General features: G+C 43.2%; 1 protein-coding gene and 2 non-coding genes across 4 annotated transcripts in view; all 3 read left to right on the forward strand.

Annotated features, from left to right (window-relative positions):
- The first annotated feature begins 2074 nt into the window (after nucleotides 1–2074).
- Nucleotides 2075–14954, forward strand: part of NOP58 (NOP58 ribonucleoprotein) — a 36700-nt gene continuing 23820 nt past the window's right edge. The window contains exons 1-3 of one of the 2 annotated variants that reach the window (XM_023219089.1): nucleotides 2075–2349; nucleotides 9558–9634; nucleotides 11734–11786. In XM_023219089.1, the coding sequence (XP_023074857.1) occupies nucleotides 2305–2349; nucleotides 9558–9634; nucleotides 11734–11786 (175 nt within the window). In that variant the 5' untranslated portion in view covers nucleotides 2075–2304. Of the gene's footprint in view, nucleotides 2350–9557; nucleotides 9635–11733; nucleotides 11787–11896; nucleotides 12113–14954 lie in introns of those variants that run through there. The other variant, XM_023219090.1, reaches the window with a different exon arrangement.
- LOC111549414 lies at nucleotides 10866–10953 on the forward strand. Its single transcript, XR_002733727.1, has one exon. It is a non-coding gene; the product is annotated as a small nucleolar RNA SNORD70 (small nucleolar RNA).
- On the forward strand, nucleotides 11891–11975 carry LOC111549425. Its single transcript, XR_002733736.1, has one exon. It is a non-coding gene; the product is annotated as a small nucleolar RNA SNORD70 (small nucleolar RNA).

The raw sequence follows: 14954 nt of genomic DNA on the forward strand, positions 1-14954 counted from the left end.
TATGCTCTTGACTTCACCCTAGGCCAGGCGTGTAGCTCACGCCTGTAATCCCAGCAAGCACTTTGGGGGGCTGAGGCAGGTGGATCACCTGAGGTCAACAGTTCAAGACCAGCCTGGTCAACATGGGGAAACCCCATCTCTACTAAAAATACAAAAATTAGCCGGGCACAGTGGCACGTGCCTGTAACCCCCGCTACTGGGGAGGCTGAAGCAGGAGAATCACTTGAGCCCAAGAGGCGGAGGCTTCAGTGAGCTGAGATCGTGACACCGCGCTCCAGCCTGAGCGACAGAGTGAGAATCCGTCTCCAAAAAATAATTCACCCTAGATTCTTCTGTCCTGTGACTTTGTTATTCAACCCAGGATTTTCTTTCCTCTTGATCTCAGGTTGCAGAGTTGCTACCTATTTAATGTTCCACAATCTTGAGCAGGTTGCAACTTTTTGTTTTTGTAGACAGACTCTGGCTGTGTCACCTAGGCTGGAGTGCAGTGGTGCCACCTTGGCTCACTGCACCCTTCACCTCCTGGGTTCAAGCAATTCTCCAAGCAGGTTGCAATTTAATGATTAGGAGCAATCTGCATATAGGGCCTGGGAAGTGAGTGAGGAAATTTTACTCCTGTTGGAAGACAGACTTGTGAAATAACTGGGGTATTTAATCCCAGTCCCTGAGACTGAAAAAGCCTCCAGAAAAGCAAGTAACACTATGCCAACAAGACAGTCTAAATTTAGCCGCGCACGGTGGCTCATGCCCGTAATCCCAGCACTTCAGGAGGCCGAGGCAGGCGGATCACCTGAGGTCGGGAGTTCGAGACCAGCCTGACTAACCTAGAGAAACCCTATCTCTACTAAAAATACAAAATTAGCCAGGCAAGGTGGCGCATACCTGTAATCCCAACTACTCAGGAGGCTGAGGCAGGAGAATCGCTTGAACCCGGGAGGCGGAGGTTGCAGTGAAGCGAGATGGTGCCATTGCACTCCAGCCTGGGCAACAAGAGTGAAACTCCCATCTCAAAAAAAAAAAAAAAAAAACCAAGAAAAAAGTCTAAATTTTTCTTGGGCCATTTTAACAAATGCAGCAAACATGGGAGAACATTGAGAGAAAACTGCTAATAATTTGGCCAGACAGAACGGCCAGGAATGCTCACAAATATAGTGACAGTAATGGTGTCATTCTGAGGCCTTCGCCTCAAGGCAGGGCTTGAAAGGAGATAAAGTCTAAGGGCAGTAGCTGGCATTTCAAATTCTAGATGCCCGAGACAGACAGGCACCAAGACACCTCCACGCTTCTCTCTAAACATATAATTCATAGAGGGTTAACAAAATAATAATGTGAAATTTTTCCCCTTTAAATCTCTAGGGGTGTCTCACGCCTGCAACTCAGCACTTCGGGAGGCCGAGGTGGGAGGATCCCTTGAGGTCAGGAGTCTGAGACCAACCTGGGCAACATGGCAAAATCCTGTCTCTACAAAAAGTTAGCTGGGTGTGGTGGCACAGGCCTGTAGTCCCAGCTGCTCGAGAGGTTGAGGTGAGAGGATCCCTTGAGCCTGGGAGTTGGAGGTTGCAGTGAGTCGTGATGGTGGCACTGTACTCCAGCTTGGGCGACAGCAAGACTGTCTCAAAAGAAAAAAAAAAAAAAAAAAAAAGGCTGGGCGCGGTGGGTCACACCTGTAATTCCAGCACTTTCGGAGGCCGAGGTGGGCATATTACGAGGTCAACAGATCGAGACTATTTTGGCGAACATGCTGAAACCCTGTCTCTACTAAAAATACAAAAATTAGCTGGGCATGGTGGTGCGTGACTCTAGTCGCAGCTACTCGGGAGGCTGAGGTAGGAAAATTGCTTGAACCTGGGAGGCGGAGGGTGCAGTAAGCCGAGATCACACCACTGCACTCCAGCCCGTGCAACACAGCGAGACTCCGTCTCAAAAAGAAAAAAAAAAAGAAAAAAAGGCGCAAAGGCTCCCTTCAGTCCTTAGATCCCACGATACAAACTTTCCCCTCCCGTCCGAGCCCAGTGTGGCGGGAACATTCCGGAAGTGACGGCAGTCTCTGCGGCAGTCTTCTGTCGGAAGTGACGTCGCTATCCCAGAATCCTTAGAGAAGGAGAAGCGCGTTCTTGCGTCCTAGTCCCAGTACAGCGTGGAGGGCTTAGGGAACGTGTTCTGATTCTCTGCGGGACGGCTAGCACGTTTGTGCTTTGCCCGCCGCGGCTTAGGGGACATTTTGGGGCCGCGTAGTCGGTGTTTTTGAACTGAGTCCACACACAGCTCGTGGCGGGCCGTGCGGCGCCCTGACCCGGCCTCACCATGTTGGTGCTATTTGAAACGTCTGTGGGCTACGCCATCTTTAAGGTAGGTGGGAGAGGGAGCCGTTAAAGGGGGAAGGCGGGTGCTGGACAGACGAGGAGAGGAAAAGACTTAAGCACAGAACTACTCAGGGTAGCGTGGGTGCCTGTTATGGCCCGGGCTCTGGGAGGAGGGAGAAGGCCTTTACACCTGAGAGCCCTGTTACGGGTAACACGTGGCCCCGCCGTTTGGGGAGACCCGTTCTGCGTTAAAGGATTTTATTTCCTCCGGTTGAAGAGGTGGGCAGGAGGCGTGTTAGAATTTAACAGTATAGTTATAGGGAATTCGGATTTTCTTCTAGATGTTTTGAGGAATGATCGAAAGTTGTTTTTTTTTTTTTGAGATGGAGTTTCGCTCTTGTAGCCCATGCTGGAGTGCAGTGGCGCAATCGTGGCTCACAGCAACCTCCGTCTCCCGGGTTCAAGCGATTCTCCTGCCTTAGCCTCCCGAGTAGCTGGGATTACAGGCATCCACCACCACGCCTGGCTAGTTGCTTTGTTTGTTTGTTTGTCTTTTAGTAGAGACGGGGTTTCACCATGTTGGCCAGGCTGGTCTTGAACTCCTGACCTCAAGTGATCCAAGTGCCTCGGCCTCCCAAAGTGCAAAGTGCTGGGGTTACAGGCGTGAGCCACCGTGCTCTGCCAATCGAAAGGATTTAAGCAAAGGAATGACCTGCTAATTTGTCTTAATACGGTTACTTTGCTATGTGGAGATTAGACTCGAGGAGGTAAGAAAGGCAGCAAGAATACTTTTGCGTTCATTTAGACAAGATGAAATTGCCTGGTATGGAGAAAAACAAATATCGATAGAAATTTTGAAGGTAGAACAGGAAGGATTGGCTGATAGATTGAATGTGGAGTTTTGGTTTAAATAAGATGTTAAGAAAGTTTCTTGCGGGGGAAGGACTAAAGATTTCCGGTTTGGGCTGTGCAAAGCTTGCAATGTCTGTTAGACCTGATAATGCAGTTGTGTAGATCTGGCAGTTCAGTATTTCACATTTGAAGCTTAGGGGAAACAATCTGGGCTGGTGATGTCAATTTGAGATTTGGTTGTTTTCATGGGGAGAGTTTGACAAGTTCGTCAGCACTGAAATGGTTGGACGGTAAGACATTCGTATCGCAAGATGCTGTTGAGATGTCAGTAAGAATGAGTGAGATTGAGTGCCTTTTCTTGTGCCGTGCACTCTTCTGAGCTCTGCGAATATAGCAATGAAAAATAAAGTTTTATGTATATTCTACATATATATGTGTTGGTAGAAAGCAAAAAACGCTAGATAAAAATAAATGCAATACAATTTTAGCTGTGAACCAAAAAAAACCATTTGTGGTGTGGATGCAGAAGGTCTGGATGGATGCGGAGTTCTCCATGTTTCGCTTCTGACATTTGAAAATACGCAGTTTGCATTTGATACGTCAAATACTTATTTTTAAGAAAACCAATAAAATCATTAAAACCGAAAAGGCAGTTTTGCTTGTTTTTACCTTAGTTGGAGTTATCTGTAATTGCAGTGTTAGTAGTTTTAAGGATTGTAAAGTTCCTTAGTCCCCTTTAGAGCTACGAAACATGTCAATTTTACTTTTCTCCAGCTTTTTGGAATCTTATCTAAAATCTCATGTAGAGTTCTGCATAGCTCCAAATTCTCTTAGCCAATGTGGTCTGTCAGTGTCTGTCGACGAATTTCACTGTTAATTGATACAATATGCTGTCCTGAACCGAATGTTAAGAGGAGCAACTGTGCACAGTGCACTGGTGGTCTCCCGTGGTAGGAAGGAATTGGCTTATCAATGGTCCGCCTAAAATTTTTTTTTTTTTTTTTTTAGAGACAGAGTCTCCCTGTGTTGCTTAGGCTGGTCTCAAACTCCTGGCCTCAAGGTGCTGGGATTACAGGCATGAGGTACAGTGTTCTGCCCACTTCCGTATTTAGAGCGATTCGAAAGGAAAACACTTCAAAAATTTATTGTTCATTAACAGGGTTATATATGTGTATATGTATTAATATAAAGACATTATGTAAAGCAACTTTTGTGATTAATTCTAGGATATTATAAAAATTCAACCTGTGGCCGAGGGCAGTGGCTCACACCTGTAATCCCAGCTACTCGGAAGGCTGAGGCAGGAGAATCGGTTGAACCTGGGAGGTAGAGGTTGCAGTGAGCTGAGGTCGCACCACTGCACTGCAGCCTGGGCGACGAGGCAAGACTCCGTCTCAAAAAAAAAAAAAAGTACTCCTGTGTCCTTGTGTCACGTGGCACATAGCATACGATTTTAGTCTTGCTCATACCAGATTTTCTTCAGCTGCTCTTCGTGTGGTAGCCATTAGTACGTATAACTATTTCACATGAGTTGTAAGTGATAGGACTGAGGAAGTGAATTTTAACTTATTTGAATTTTAATGGTTATATTGTACAGTGTAGCTGTGTAGCATAGCATTTTGTGTCACTTCGTTTTCTCAAGGTTTGGAGAAAGGTTTTTGATGTACATACCAAATGTCTGTATAAAACCTAGGCGCTGAGCAATGTATTTTTTCTAAATTTATTGGGGGTACTTTACATACTGTATAACTTGCCTGTAGGTTTTAGTTGCAATCCAGTTTTATAGTACACTTTGTTGCATAAAGTTATGCCCATTTTCAAGTTAGTCCTGCTCTAGACAACCACTGATCAGCTTTCTTTGCATAATTTTTTCTAGAAGTTTCATGTAAATGGAGTAGTATTTTAGTCTTTTATGTTTGGCTTTTTTCACTTAGCATAGTGCTTCTAAAGCTAACCCAAGAGCTTTTTCACTCTCGTTGCGTGTATGGATTTGTTTCTTTTTGAGCCATGCACATTTTAAACTAATTATCAGTTTTATCCTGTATTCAAACAAGTTTCATGAAACATTACTTGCTCATATTGTCTGGGGAAGTAAAAGTTAGCATCACATATTTACACAAAATATAGAGGTTGGGTGCAGTGGCTCATGCCTGTCACCCTAACACTTTGGGAGGTGAGGCAAGAGGATTGTTTGAGCCCAGGAGCTGCAGACCAGCCTGGGCAACATGGCGGGAAAAAAGTTAGCTGGGCACAGTGGTGCTTGCCTGTAGTCCCAGCTACTGCAGGAGGCTGAGGTGGGAGGGAGGTCATGGCTGTAGTGAGCCGTGATTGGGCCTCTGCACTTTAGCCTGGGCAATAGAGTGAGACCTTATCTCAAAAAAAAAAAAAAACCCAAAACAAAACGAAAACCACACAAAGTCTCAAGCAATCAATTAAAAGTGAAAATTAGGAGGCTGTGTATGGTGGCTCATACCTGTAATCCCAATACTTTGGAAGGCTGAGGTGGGCAGATTATGAGATCAGGAGTTTGAGACCAGCCTGGACAACATAGTGAAACCCTGTCTCTACTAAAAATACAAAAAATAGCCAGGCATGGTGGCACGCGTCTGTAGTCCCAGCTGAGGCGGGAGAATCACTTGACCCAGGGAGGTGGAGGTTGCGGTGAGAAGACTGTGCCTCTGCACTCCAGCCTGGGTGACAGGGCGAGACACTGTCTCAAAAAAAAAAAAAAAGAAGTGATTAAAATTATTAATTCCATACAGCCTCACCAATATTCTGTGTCAACTGCCCAAGTATTGGATAGGGTGGGATTAATCCTAAAATGCACAACCCCCATATTTAACATCCCTAAAATTGGGAAGTCTTAAAATTGATGACAGGTCAATTGGGAGTGTAAAAGAATAGCATAAGCCGGGTGCAGTGGCTCACGCCTGTAATCCCAGCACTTTGGGAGGCCAAGGTGGGAAGATTGCCAGACCTCAGGAGTTGGAGACCAGCCTGGGCAACAGGGTGAAACCCTGTCTCTACTAAAATACAAAATAAATAAATAAATAAATTAGCCAGGTATGGCAGCATGTGCCTGTAATCCCAGCTACTCGGGAGGCTGAGGCAGGAGAATCACTTGAACCAGGGAAGTGGAGGTTGTAGTAAGCCGAGATCATGCCACTGTGCTCCAGCCTAGCCGACAGAGCAAGACTCCGTCTCAAAAAGAAGAATAGCATATTATTTGGTGAAATATAGTATGCACAGATATTATGCATATATTTTTATTTAAAAACCAGCTGGGTCAGGCACCATGGTTCCTACCTGTACTCCCAGCACTTTGAGAGGCCAAGGCAAGAGGATCACTTGAGTCCAGAAGTCAGAGATCAGCCTGGGCAGTAAAGCAAGCCCCTGTCTCTACAAAAAGATTTTAAAAATAGTTAGGTGTGGCAGTGTGCGCCTTTAGTCCTAGCTACTTGGGAGGCCGAGGCAGAAGAATCGCTTGAGGCCAGGAGTTTGAGGCTGCAGTGACACAGGACCACACCGCTGCACTCCAGCCTGGACAACAAAGCGAGACCCTGTCTCTGGAAAAACAACACAGCTAGTAAATATAAAACTATACCTTGCTAATAAGCATTATTTATCAAGTCCATAATATAGCACATCTACACATTAACACGCAGTTCTAGTCTGCTTATGTATTTTCAGTAAAAGAAACAAAATTGCAAGTTGTATAAAACTTAGATGAGTGTGACAAGATGATTTTAGGAATTTGTTCTGATGTATAAATTTAATCACATATGGTTGAATTAGATATGTTGGTAAAAATAACCCAAACTAGAAAAACTTAGTCACACAAAGCAGTAAAAAACGACAAAGCCTAGAGTTGGTATTAACAATTTATAAACTAATAGTTCTACCTTTGTATATCATGAAGCTGTAGAATCCAAAGACATCTCATCAAGCCTCATGACTATACTGAAAACATTGATTAAAAGTTTTTGAAATTGTTCAGAGAATGCAGCTAACCGTAACTGAAGTTCACTATTTTTAAGAGAATATGTATCAAATAGGGGATATGACTCATGAGGAAAATTCATATTTTTTCTAGCTGAAAAGCAAGTATATTTGAAGATAACATTTGGGTAACAAAATTGCCATATTTAAAACATACTGTCGGCCTGGTGCGGTGGCTAACGCCTGTAATCGCAGCACGTTGGGAGGCCAAGGCAGGTGGATCACGAGGTCAGGAGATCGAGACCATCCTGGCTAACACGGTGAAACCCCGTCTCTACTAAAAATACAAAAACTTAGCCGGGTGTGGTGGCAGGCGCCTGTAGTCCCAGCTACTCGGGAGGCTGAGGCAGGAGAATGACGTGAACCCGGGAGGCAGAGCTTGCAGTGAGCTGAGATCGTGCCAGTGCACTCCAGCTTGGGCGACCGAGGGAGACTCCGTCTCAACAAATAAATAAATAAAATAAAAGATACCATCATCATTCTTAAACTGAAGTTAAAATAACAAAGGAGATGTAATAAAATCAGGGCAATTCATGAGCACACAAGGGTTTTCAAAGACTATGTTATGACAGCCAAAACCATTACTACAACAAATAAAACCACTGTGTTCCCAACTGTGCAACGACATCTTGAAGAAAACATTACTAATAAAGACAATCTAAATACGAAACTCAGAGATATTGCTACATTTTCTGTTTTACATTTGTCTCAAAATTTTTTTATTTGTCTCAAATTTTTAATCATTTCTTTTCAGCCAGGGTAATTATAAATATTTGTATACAAAAATCCATTTTAAGTTTTATCATTTTAAGATAGAAAATTTTCCATTTCTAACTAGAAATAGTATGCAACTATTACCATCGCAATCTTTAGCATTGTTGTTACAGTAATAGTAGCTTTAAAACGAGTCTATATTTTATAGATACAAACTGAAATATTAACAGGTAAAATTAAATGTCTAAGTCTTGCTTCAGAACAATACGAGGGGGCTGGGTGTGGTGGCTCACGCCTGTAATCCCAGCTCTTTGGGAAGCTGAGATAGGTGGATCGTCTGATGTCAGTAATTCAAGACCAGCCTGGCCAACTTGGCAAAACACAGTCTCTACTAAAAATACAAAAACTAGTTGGGTGTTGTGGTGCACGCCTGTAATCCCAGCTATTCGGGAGGCTGAGGCAGGAGAATCGCTTGATCCCAGGAGGCAGGGTTGCAGTGAGCCAAGATTGCACCACTACACTCCAGTCTGGGTGACAGAGCTAGACCCCATCTCAAAAAAAAAAAAAAAACATTTAATGTGATTCCTAAAAGTATGCATGAACATGCGTTGCACAGACATTCAAAGTCTTGGAGAATATATACCTGAATGTTGATGAGTATTTTGTTGATTACCCTACATTTAAAAAAATTTCACACATCTAGATGTGTCTCACAATTGGTGATAGTTTTAGAGAAATCCATAATACTTTCATGTTAGGATGATCATAGCAGTAAATTATGAATATCTATTGAAAGTAGGCAATAAAAGGTTTTTTTTGTTTGTATGAGATGGAGTTTTTTGCTCTCGTTGTCCAGGCTGGAGTGCAGTCACACAATCTCGGCTCACTGCAACTTCCGCCTCTGGGTTCAAGTAGTTCCCCTCCCTCAGCCTCCCGAGTAGCTGGGATTACAGGCATGTGCCAGCACGCCCAGCTAATTTTGTATTTTCTTTTTTTGTAGAGATGGGGTTTCTCCATGTTGATCAGGCTGGTCTCGGACTCCTGACCTCAGGTGATCTGCTTGCCTCCGCCTCCCAAAGTGCTGGGGTTTCGGGTGTGAGCCACTGCACCTGGCACAAATAAAAGTTTTTAATTATTACAGTACTTTATTGTAAAAGGATTAATGGCGCTTTTAAAAGAAAAGTTCTCAACCAGGTGCAGTGGTTTACGGCTATAATCCCAGCTACTCAGGAGGCTGAGGCCCTAGAATCTCATGAACCCAGAAGGTGAAGGTTGCAGTGAGCCAGGATTGCTCCACTGCACTCCAGGCTGGGCTACAGAGTGAGACTCCATCTCAAAAAAATAAAAAGAAAGAAAGGTTCCCTGCCCTACCCCGCTAGGACCTGTAGCTCCAGCTACAGTCCAAGGCTGGGGCAGGAATATCACTTGAGACCAGGTAGATCCTAGACTGTAAATAGCCACTGAACTACATCTGACTGGACTAGATCTGAATTCCATTCAGCTGTTAAATGGGCAATTCGAACTAGTAATTTGACCAAAAATATATACATGGTAAGAAAACTAGTTCATTATCTTAGTGAAAGAAATAGCTTCTACCACCCTCATTTTACATGTAAAATTGTACTTGAAGAATGCAGCTGTGTATGCCTAACCTGTACCATTTAAAGAAAACTAAACATTTTATTATAGGTTCTAAATGAGAAGAAACTTCAAGAGGTTGATAGTTTATGGAAAGAATTTGAAACTCCAGAGAAAGCAAACAAAATGTAAGTAATCTTGAAATCAGTAGTTTAGCAGTTAACATTTAGAGCTTGTTTTATTTTTTACATTTTTTTCCTGATTTATATAATATTACATTCGTAGTTTTCTGCTTTGAAATCTGTTTCAGGAATAATTTTGGTATGAACCTAATTATTGCAAATGTTTTATTTGGAGCGTAGGCCATCTCAATTAATTTAGAGGCAGTAGTCCCTCCCTTACCCACAGGGATTATCTTCCAGAAGACCCAATGGGTACTTTAAACCTCGGATAGTACCAAATGTGATTGCTGTCAGGAACACATTTGTCTTCATGTCTTCCATACACAAATGTAATACCTTTTTTATCTTAACAGTTACCACACACGGGTTGTAACCTGCTTTTTGAGGTGCAACAGCAAAACTAACATGAACGTTTTCCTTCATCACAATTTCATGGAAGATTCATTCTTAGTGTAGATCTTAAATCTTTGTTTTTTGTTTGTTTGTTTGTTTTTTGAGACAGAGTCTTGCACTGTCGCCCAGGCTGGAGTGCAGTGGCGCGATCTCTGCTCACTGCAACCTCTGCCCCCTGGGTTCCAGCTATTCTTCTGCCTCAGCCCCCCAGGTAGTTGGGATTACAAGTGCTCACCACTACGCCCAGCTAATTTTGTGTTTTTAGTAGAGACAGAGTTTTGCCATGTTGGTCAGACGGGTCTCAAACTCCTGACCTCAGGTGATCCACCAGCCTTGGTCTCCCAAAGTGCTGGGATTACAGGCATGAGCCACCGCATCTGGCCTAAATCTTCGTATTTTTATGTGTATTTAAGGGACCACACTAGCATGTTCCCTTACCAGGTAAGAAAACCTTGCTTAAGATGACACTGTTGCTGGGCGCGGTGGCTCACATCTGTAATCCTAGTACTTTGGGAGTCCAAGGTGGGTGGATCATTTGAGGTCAGGAGCTCGAGACCAGCCTGGCCAACATGGTGAAACCCCATCTCTCCTAAAAATACAAAATTAGCCAGGCGTGGTGGCGCATGCCTGTAATCCCAGCTACTCGGAGGAAGCTGAGGCAGGAAAATCCCTTGAGCCTGGGAGGTGGAAGTTGCAGTGAGCCAAAATTGCGCCACTGTACTCCAGTCTGGGTGGCAGAGTGAGACCCTGTCTCAAAAAAAAAAAAAGATGATACTGTGTTTTAGGCAAATAGAAGACTAGTTTTCCTTCTTAAAGGGTTATATGCTTTGTTGGGTTAATCTGATTCATTGTTGTCAATGATGTATTCTTGTTGGAACTGAATCTAAGTGATCTGACTCAATATCCGTCACTACCACTGAGACAACAATGAATCAACTATATGTTTCTTTCTGCATAAAATACTACCCTGAGGCCGGGCGTGATGGCTCACGCCTATAATCCCAGCATTTTGGGAGGCCAAGGCAGGCGAATCAGTTGAGCCCAGGAGTTCAAGACCAGCCTGGGCAACATAGGGATCTCTACCAAAAACAAAAATTAACCATGTGTGATGGTGCACACTATAGTCCTAGCTACTTGGGAGACTGAGGCTGGAAGATCCTTTGAGCCCGGGAAGTCAGGGCTGTGGTGAGCTGTGATTGCACCATTGTATTCCAGCCTGGGTGACAGAGTGAAGGGAGACCCTGTCTCAAAAACATAAAGGGTAGGATGTAACAAGAATGAGATCTGACAATAAGTTATTTTTTTAATGGCATTTGTACAGGATAGACAAATGAATAGCATGAGATTCTTAAAAGGGACCCACATACTTTTTCTTGAATCAGTTCTATGCTGTATAATAAAGTTATCTCTGTACGGCTTTATGCAACAGGAGTTGGTATTAAAGCTTCAACATCTTTACAGTTGGCCAAAGTTTCCTTCAAAGCCTACAACTTTCTTTTAATAATCCAAGCATTACTCGTCAAACATTTAGAAAAACTAGTAATTTTATGAAGAATATCTAACTTCACACCCTGACACACAATGATAGGCATGTTTTATTGGTGCGTGCTTTGGAAACAGTCAAGCACTTCTTTCCAAGTTATGTGGCTTTTGAATCAATGCACTGTCCCCCACCCCCAGTAACATGTTTCTTCTCTTTTTTTTAATTCTAGAGTAAAGCTAAAACATTTTGAGAAATTTCAGGATACAGCAGAAGCATTAGCAGGTAAAGTAAAAAACTAGAAGCTTGCTTTTTTGAAAGAATTAAGTCTTAGCCACTTGCTTTTCTTGTGAAAAGGTTGTTTGCTTCTGTTACCTGTGTTAACCTTATTCAATGTTGTCAATGATGCATTCTTACTGGAACTGAATTTAAGTGATCTGACTCATTCGTCACTACCACTGAGACAACATTGAGTTAGCTTTTTTCACCGTAGGGCTGGTTTTCCCCATGTGTGAGGAGAGGTGAGAAGTGGTTAAGTTGATCTCCCTGTGGAAACCAGCAACATAATGCTGAAGCACAATTCAGTAAAAGGTGTTCTACAAGGGATCAAGGTAATGTGGTCAAGTACACAGCTCTCTCCTCATTTTAATCCAAGGGTAGAGTTGTAATCTTGAGAGCAGCCAGGATTCACAGTTGAAAAAATAATTTAAAAAGCTCTTCTTGGCTTATAGATTTTTAGTTCAAAAAAAGCATATCAATATTCAGATTTATCCAGAAACTGACAGAAGTGTTATTTTTAAAAGATTTAGAAGAATGGATGAATCATACTCTTCAACTAGATTTCATCATGGGACAACAGAGTGGTAGGGTTTATTTACTATAATTGACTGCGGTAGGTCTTACAGTTTTGGTTTTTTAAGTGTTGGGGAAAACAGGAAGACCAGATATAAAGCCCAAATCATTGAATTTTCAACTGCCTAAATTCTCTATCACAAATCAGCCAACTGTTTGGCGGTGTAGTTTGAAAATGAAGGACTATGAGAAAGAATATGGCTTAAAGCTGGGCAAGAATATGACAGATGCAAAAAATTGTGTTAAATAACCACAGGAGAAAGGTACAGTTTTTGTTTGAAAATTGGGAATCCAACTAAACATTCTGGAATGTAACAGACCATTGGCAGAGGGTAGACTGAAGGAAGACCCATAGGGCCAGTTTCTTTGTTTTTTGTTTTTTGTTTTTTTTGAGACGGAGTCTCGCTCTATCACCCAGGCTGGAGTGCAGTGGCCGGATCCCAGCTCACTGCAAGCTCTGCCTCCCGGGTTTACGCCATTCTCCTGCCTCAGCCTCCCGAGTAGCTGGGACTACAGGCGCCCACCACCTCTCCCGGCTAGTTTTTTGTATTTTTTAGTAGAGACGGGGTTTCACTGTGTTAGCCAGGATGGTCTCGATCTCCTGACCTCGTGATCCTCCCGTCTCGGCCTCCCAAAGTGCTGGGATTACAGGCTTGAGCCACCGCACCCGGCCTTGTTTTATAAACATAGTTCTCCGGCTGCTTCACCAACCCTTCAGTAATTAGAGTTATATACAGCCATAAAGAACAACTGTGGTAATATTAACTGGGAGAATTTTTTAAAAGATAGCCTGTTCATCACAGCTTGTAAGTATGGTTAAAAATTTGGTAAAATTCCAAGCAGGATTGTGTTACCTGTATTCCAACTCTAGGGGGTGATGTTGACATAGACTGGGATATGAACAATTCCTAGTGGAGATGTAGTGTGCTGCAGTCCTGATCTCAAGTAGTCTCTTCTGAATTCTTTTTTGCATATGATCTTTAATCTGCTTGGGATATTTCTGGCCAGTCCTTATTAAACTGTATTAAATGGACAAGCCAAGCTTTTGCCCAAACAAGCAGGTGTTTACTATTAATACCTAATATATTGAGCACATACTGATTGTCAAATTTATGTTTATGATTTCATAATTGTTATTTAATTCTTGAATCCTGTGAGGAAGATAACCATCATCTCTGTGTTACAGATGATAAAACTTGAAATTTGAGCAGTATTTCCAGATTCCTTTACCTAGCTTCTTTGTATTATTTAAAGTAATGTACAATAAGGCTAGGCACAGTGGCTCACGCCTGTAATCCCAGCACTTTGGGAGGCCGAGACAGGCGGATCACCTGAGGTCAGGAGTTCGAGATCAGCCTGGCCAACATGGTGAAACCTCGTCTCTACTAAAATTACAAAAATTAGCTAGGTGTGGTGGCAGACACCTATAGTCTCAGCTACACGGGAGGCTGAGGCAGGAGAATCACTTGAACCCGGGAGGCGGAGGTAGCAGTGAGCCGAGATTGCACCACTGCCCTCTAGCCTGGGCAACAGAGCGAGACTCCGTCTGAAAAATAACGTAAAATTAAGTAATATACAGTAAATGGACAAAATGCCATAGTAGTTGAGAATGTAAAGTCAGACTCCCCCCTCCCCTCCCAGTCTAAGCTCCATGAGGGCAGAGACTGTTCTGTACTGTCAAATTCCTATATAAGGTTTATAAATAAATACTTTGGGGAAAATGAATGAAAATAGTGACTTTTGTCAGGAGTGCTGTCGTAGAAACATTTACAGTGCCTTTTCCTATCTGTTTGCACCAGAAAGTTATATGAACATCAGCTAAATTAAGAGAGCAGAATCCTTTTTTGAGAATTCACTTCTCACTGCCTGTTATGAGGCAGTTTTGACATGACAGAACTACAACTGAATGACTGTTAATGTCACAGTGTACATTTTAAACCTCATAGCCTTAGAGTTTGATGAGACCAGGTGCAGTGGCTAATGCCTGTAATCCCAACACTTTGAGGGGCTAAGATGGGCAGGAATTTGCGATCAGCCTGGGCAGTATAGTGAGACCCCCTCTCAAATTTTTTTTTTTTTTTGAAGACGGACTCTTGTTCTTTATGTCACCTAGGCTGGAGTGCAGTAGCACGATCTTGGCTTACTGCAGTCTCCACCTCCTAAGATCAAGCAATTCTCCCAGGAGGCTGGGTTCAGCCTCCTAAGTAGCAGGGATTACAGGTGGTGCCACCATGTCCAGCTAATTTTTCTATTTTTTAGTAGAGACAGGGGTTTTGCCTGTTGGCCAGGCTGGTCTCGAACTCCTGACCTCAGGTGGTCCACCTGCCTTGGCCTCCCAAAGTGCTAGGATTACAAGCACGAGCAAGTGTTCCTGGCCATCAGTTTTTTTTTTTAAATGAAGCAATAGGGTCTGGGCCGGGCGCGGTGGCTCACTCCTATAATCCCAGCACTTTGAGAGGCCGAGGTGGGTGGATCCCGAGGTCAGGAGATCGAGACCGTCCTGGCTAACAGTGAAACCCCGTCTCTACTAAAAAAAAGAAAAAGAAAAAAATACAAAAAAGTAGCCAGGCGTGGTGGTGGGTGCCTGTAGTCCCAGCTACT

The sequence above is a fragment of the Piliocolobus tephrosceles genome, chromosome 11 (assembly GCF_002776525.5).
Source record: "Piliocolobus tephrosceles isolate RC106 chromosome 11, ASM277652v3, whole genome shotgun sequence".
Classification (NCBI taxonomy): Eukaryota; Metazoa; Chordata; class Mammalia; order Primates; family Cercopithecidae; genus Piliocolobus; species Piliocolobus tephrosceles.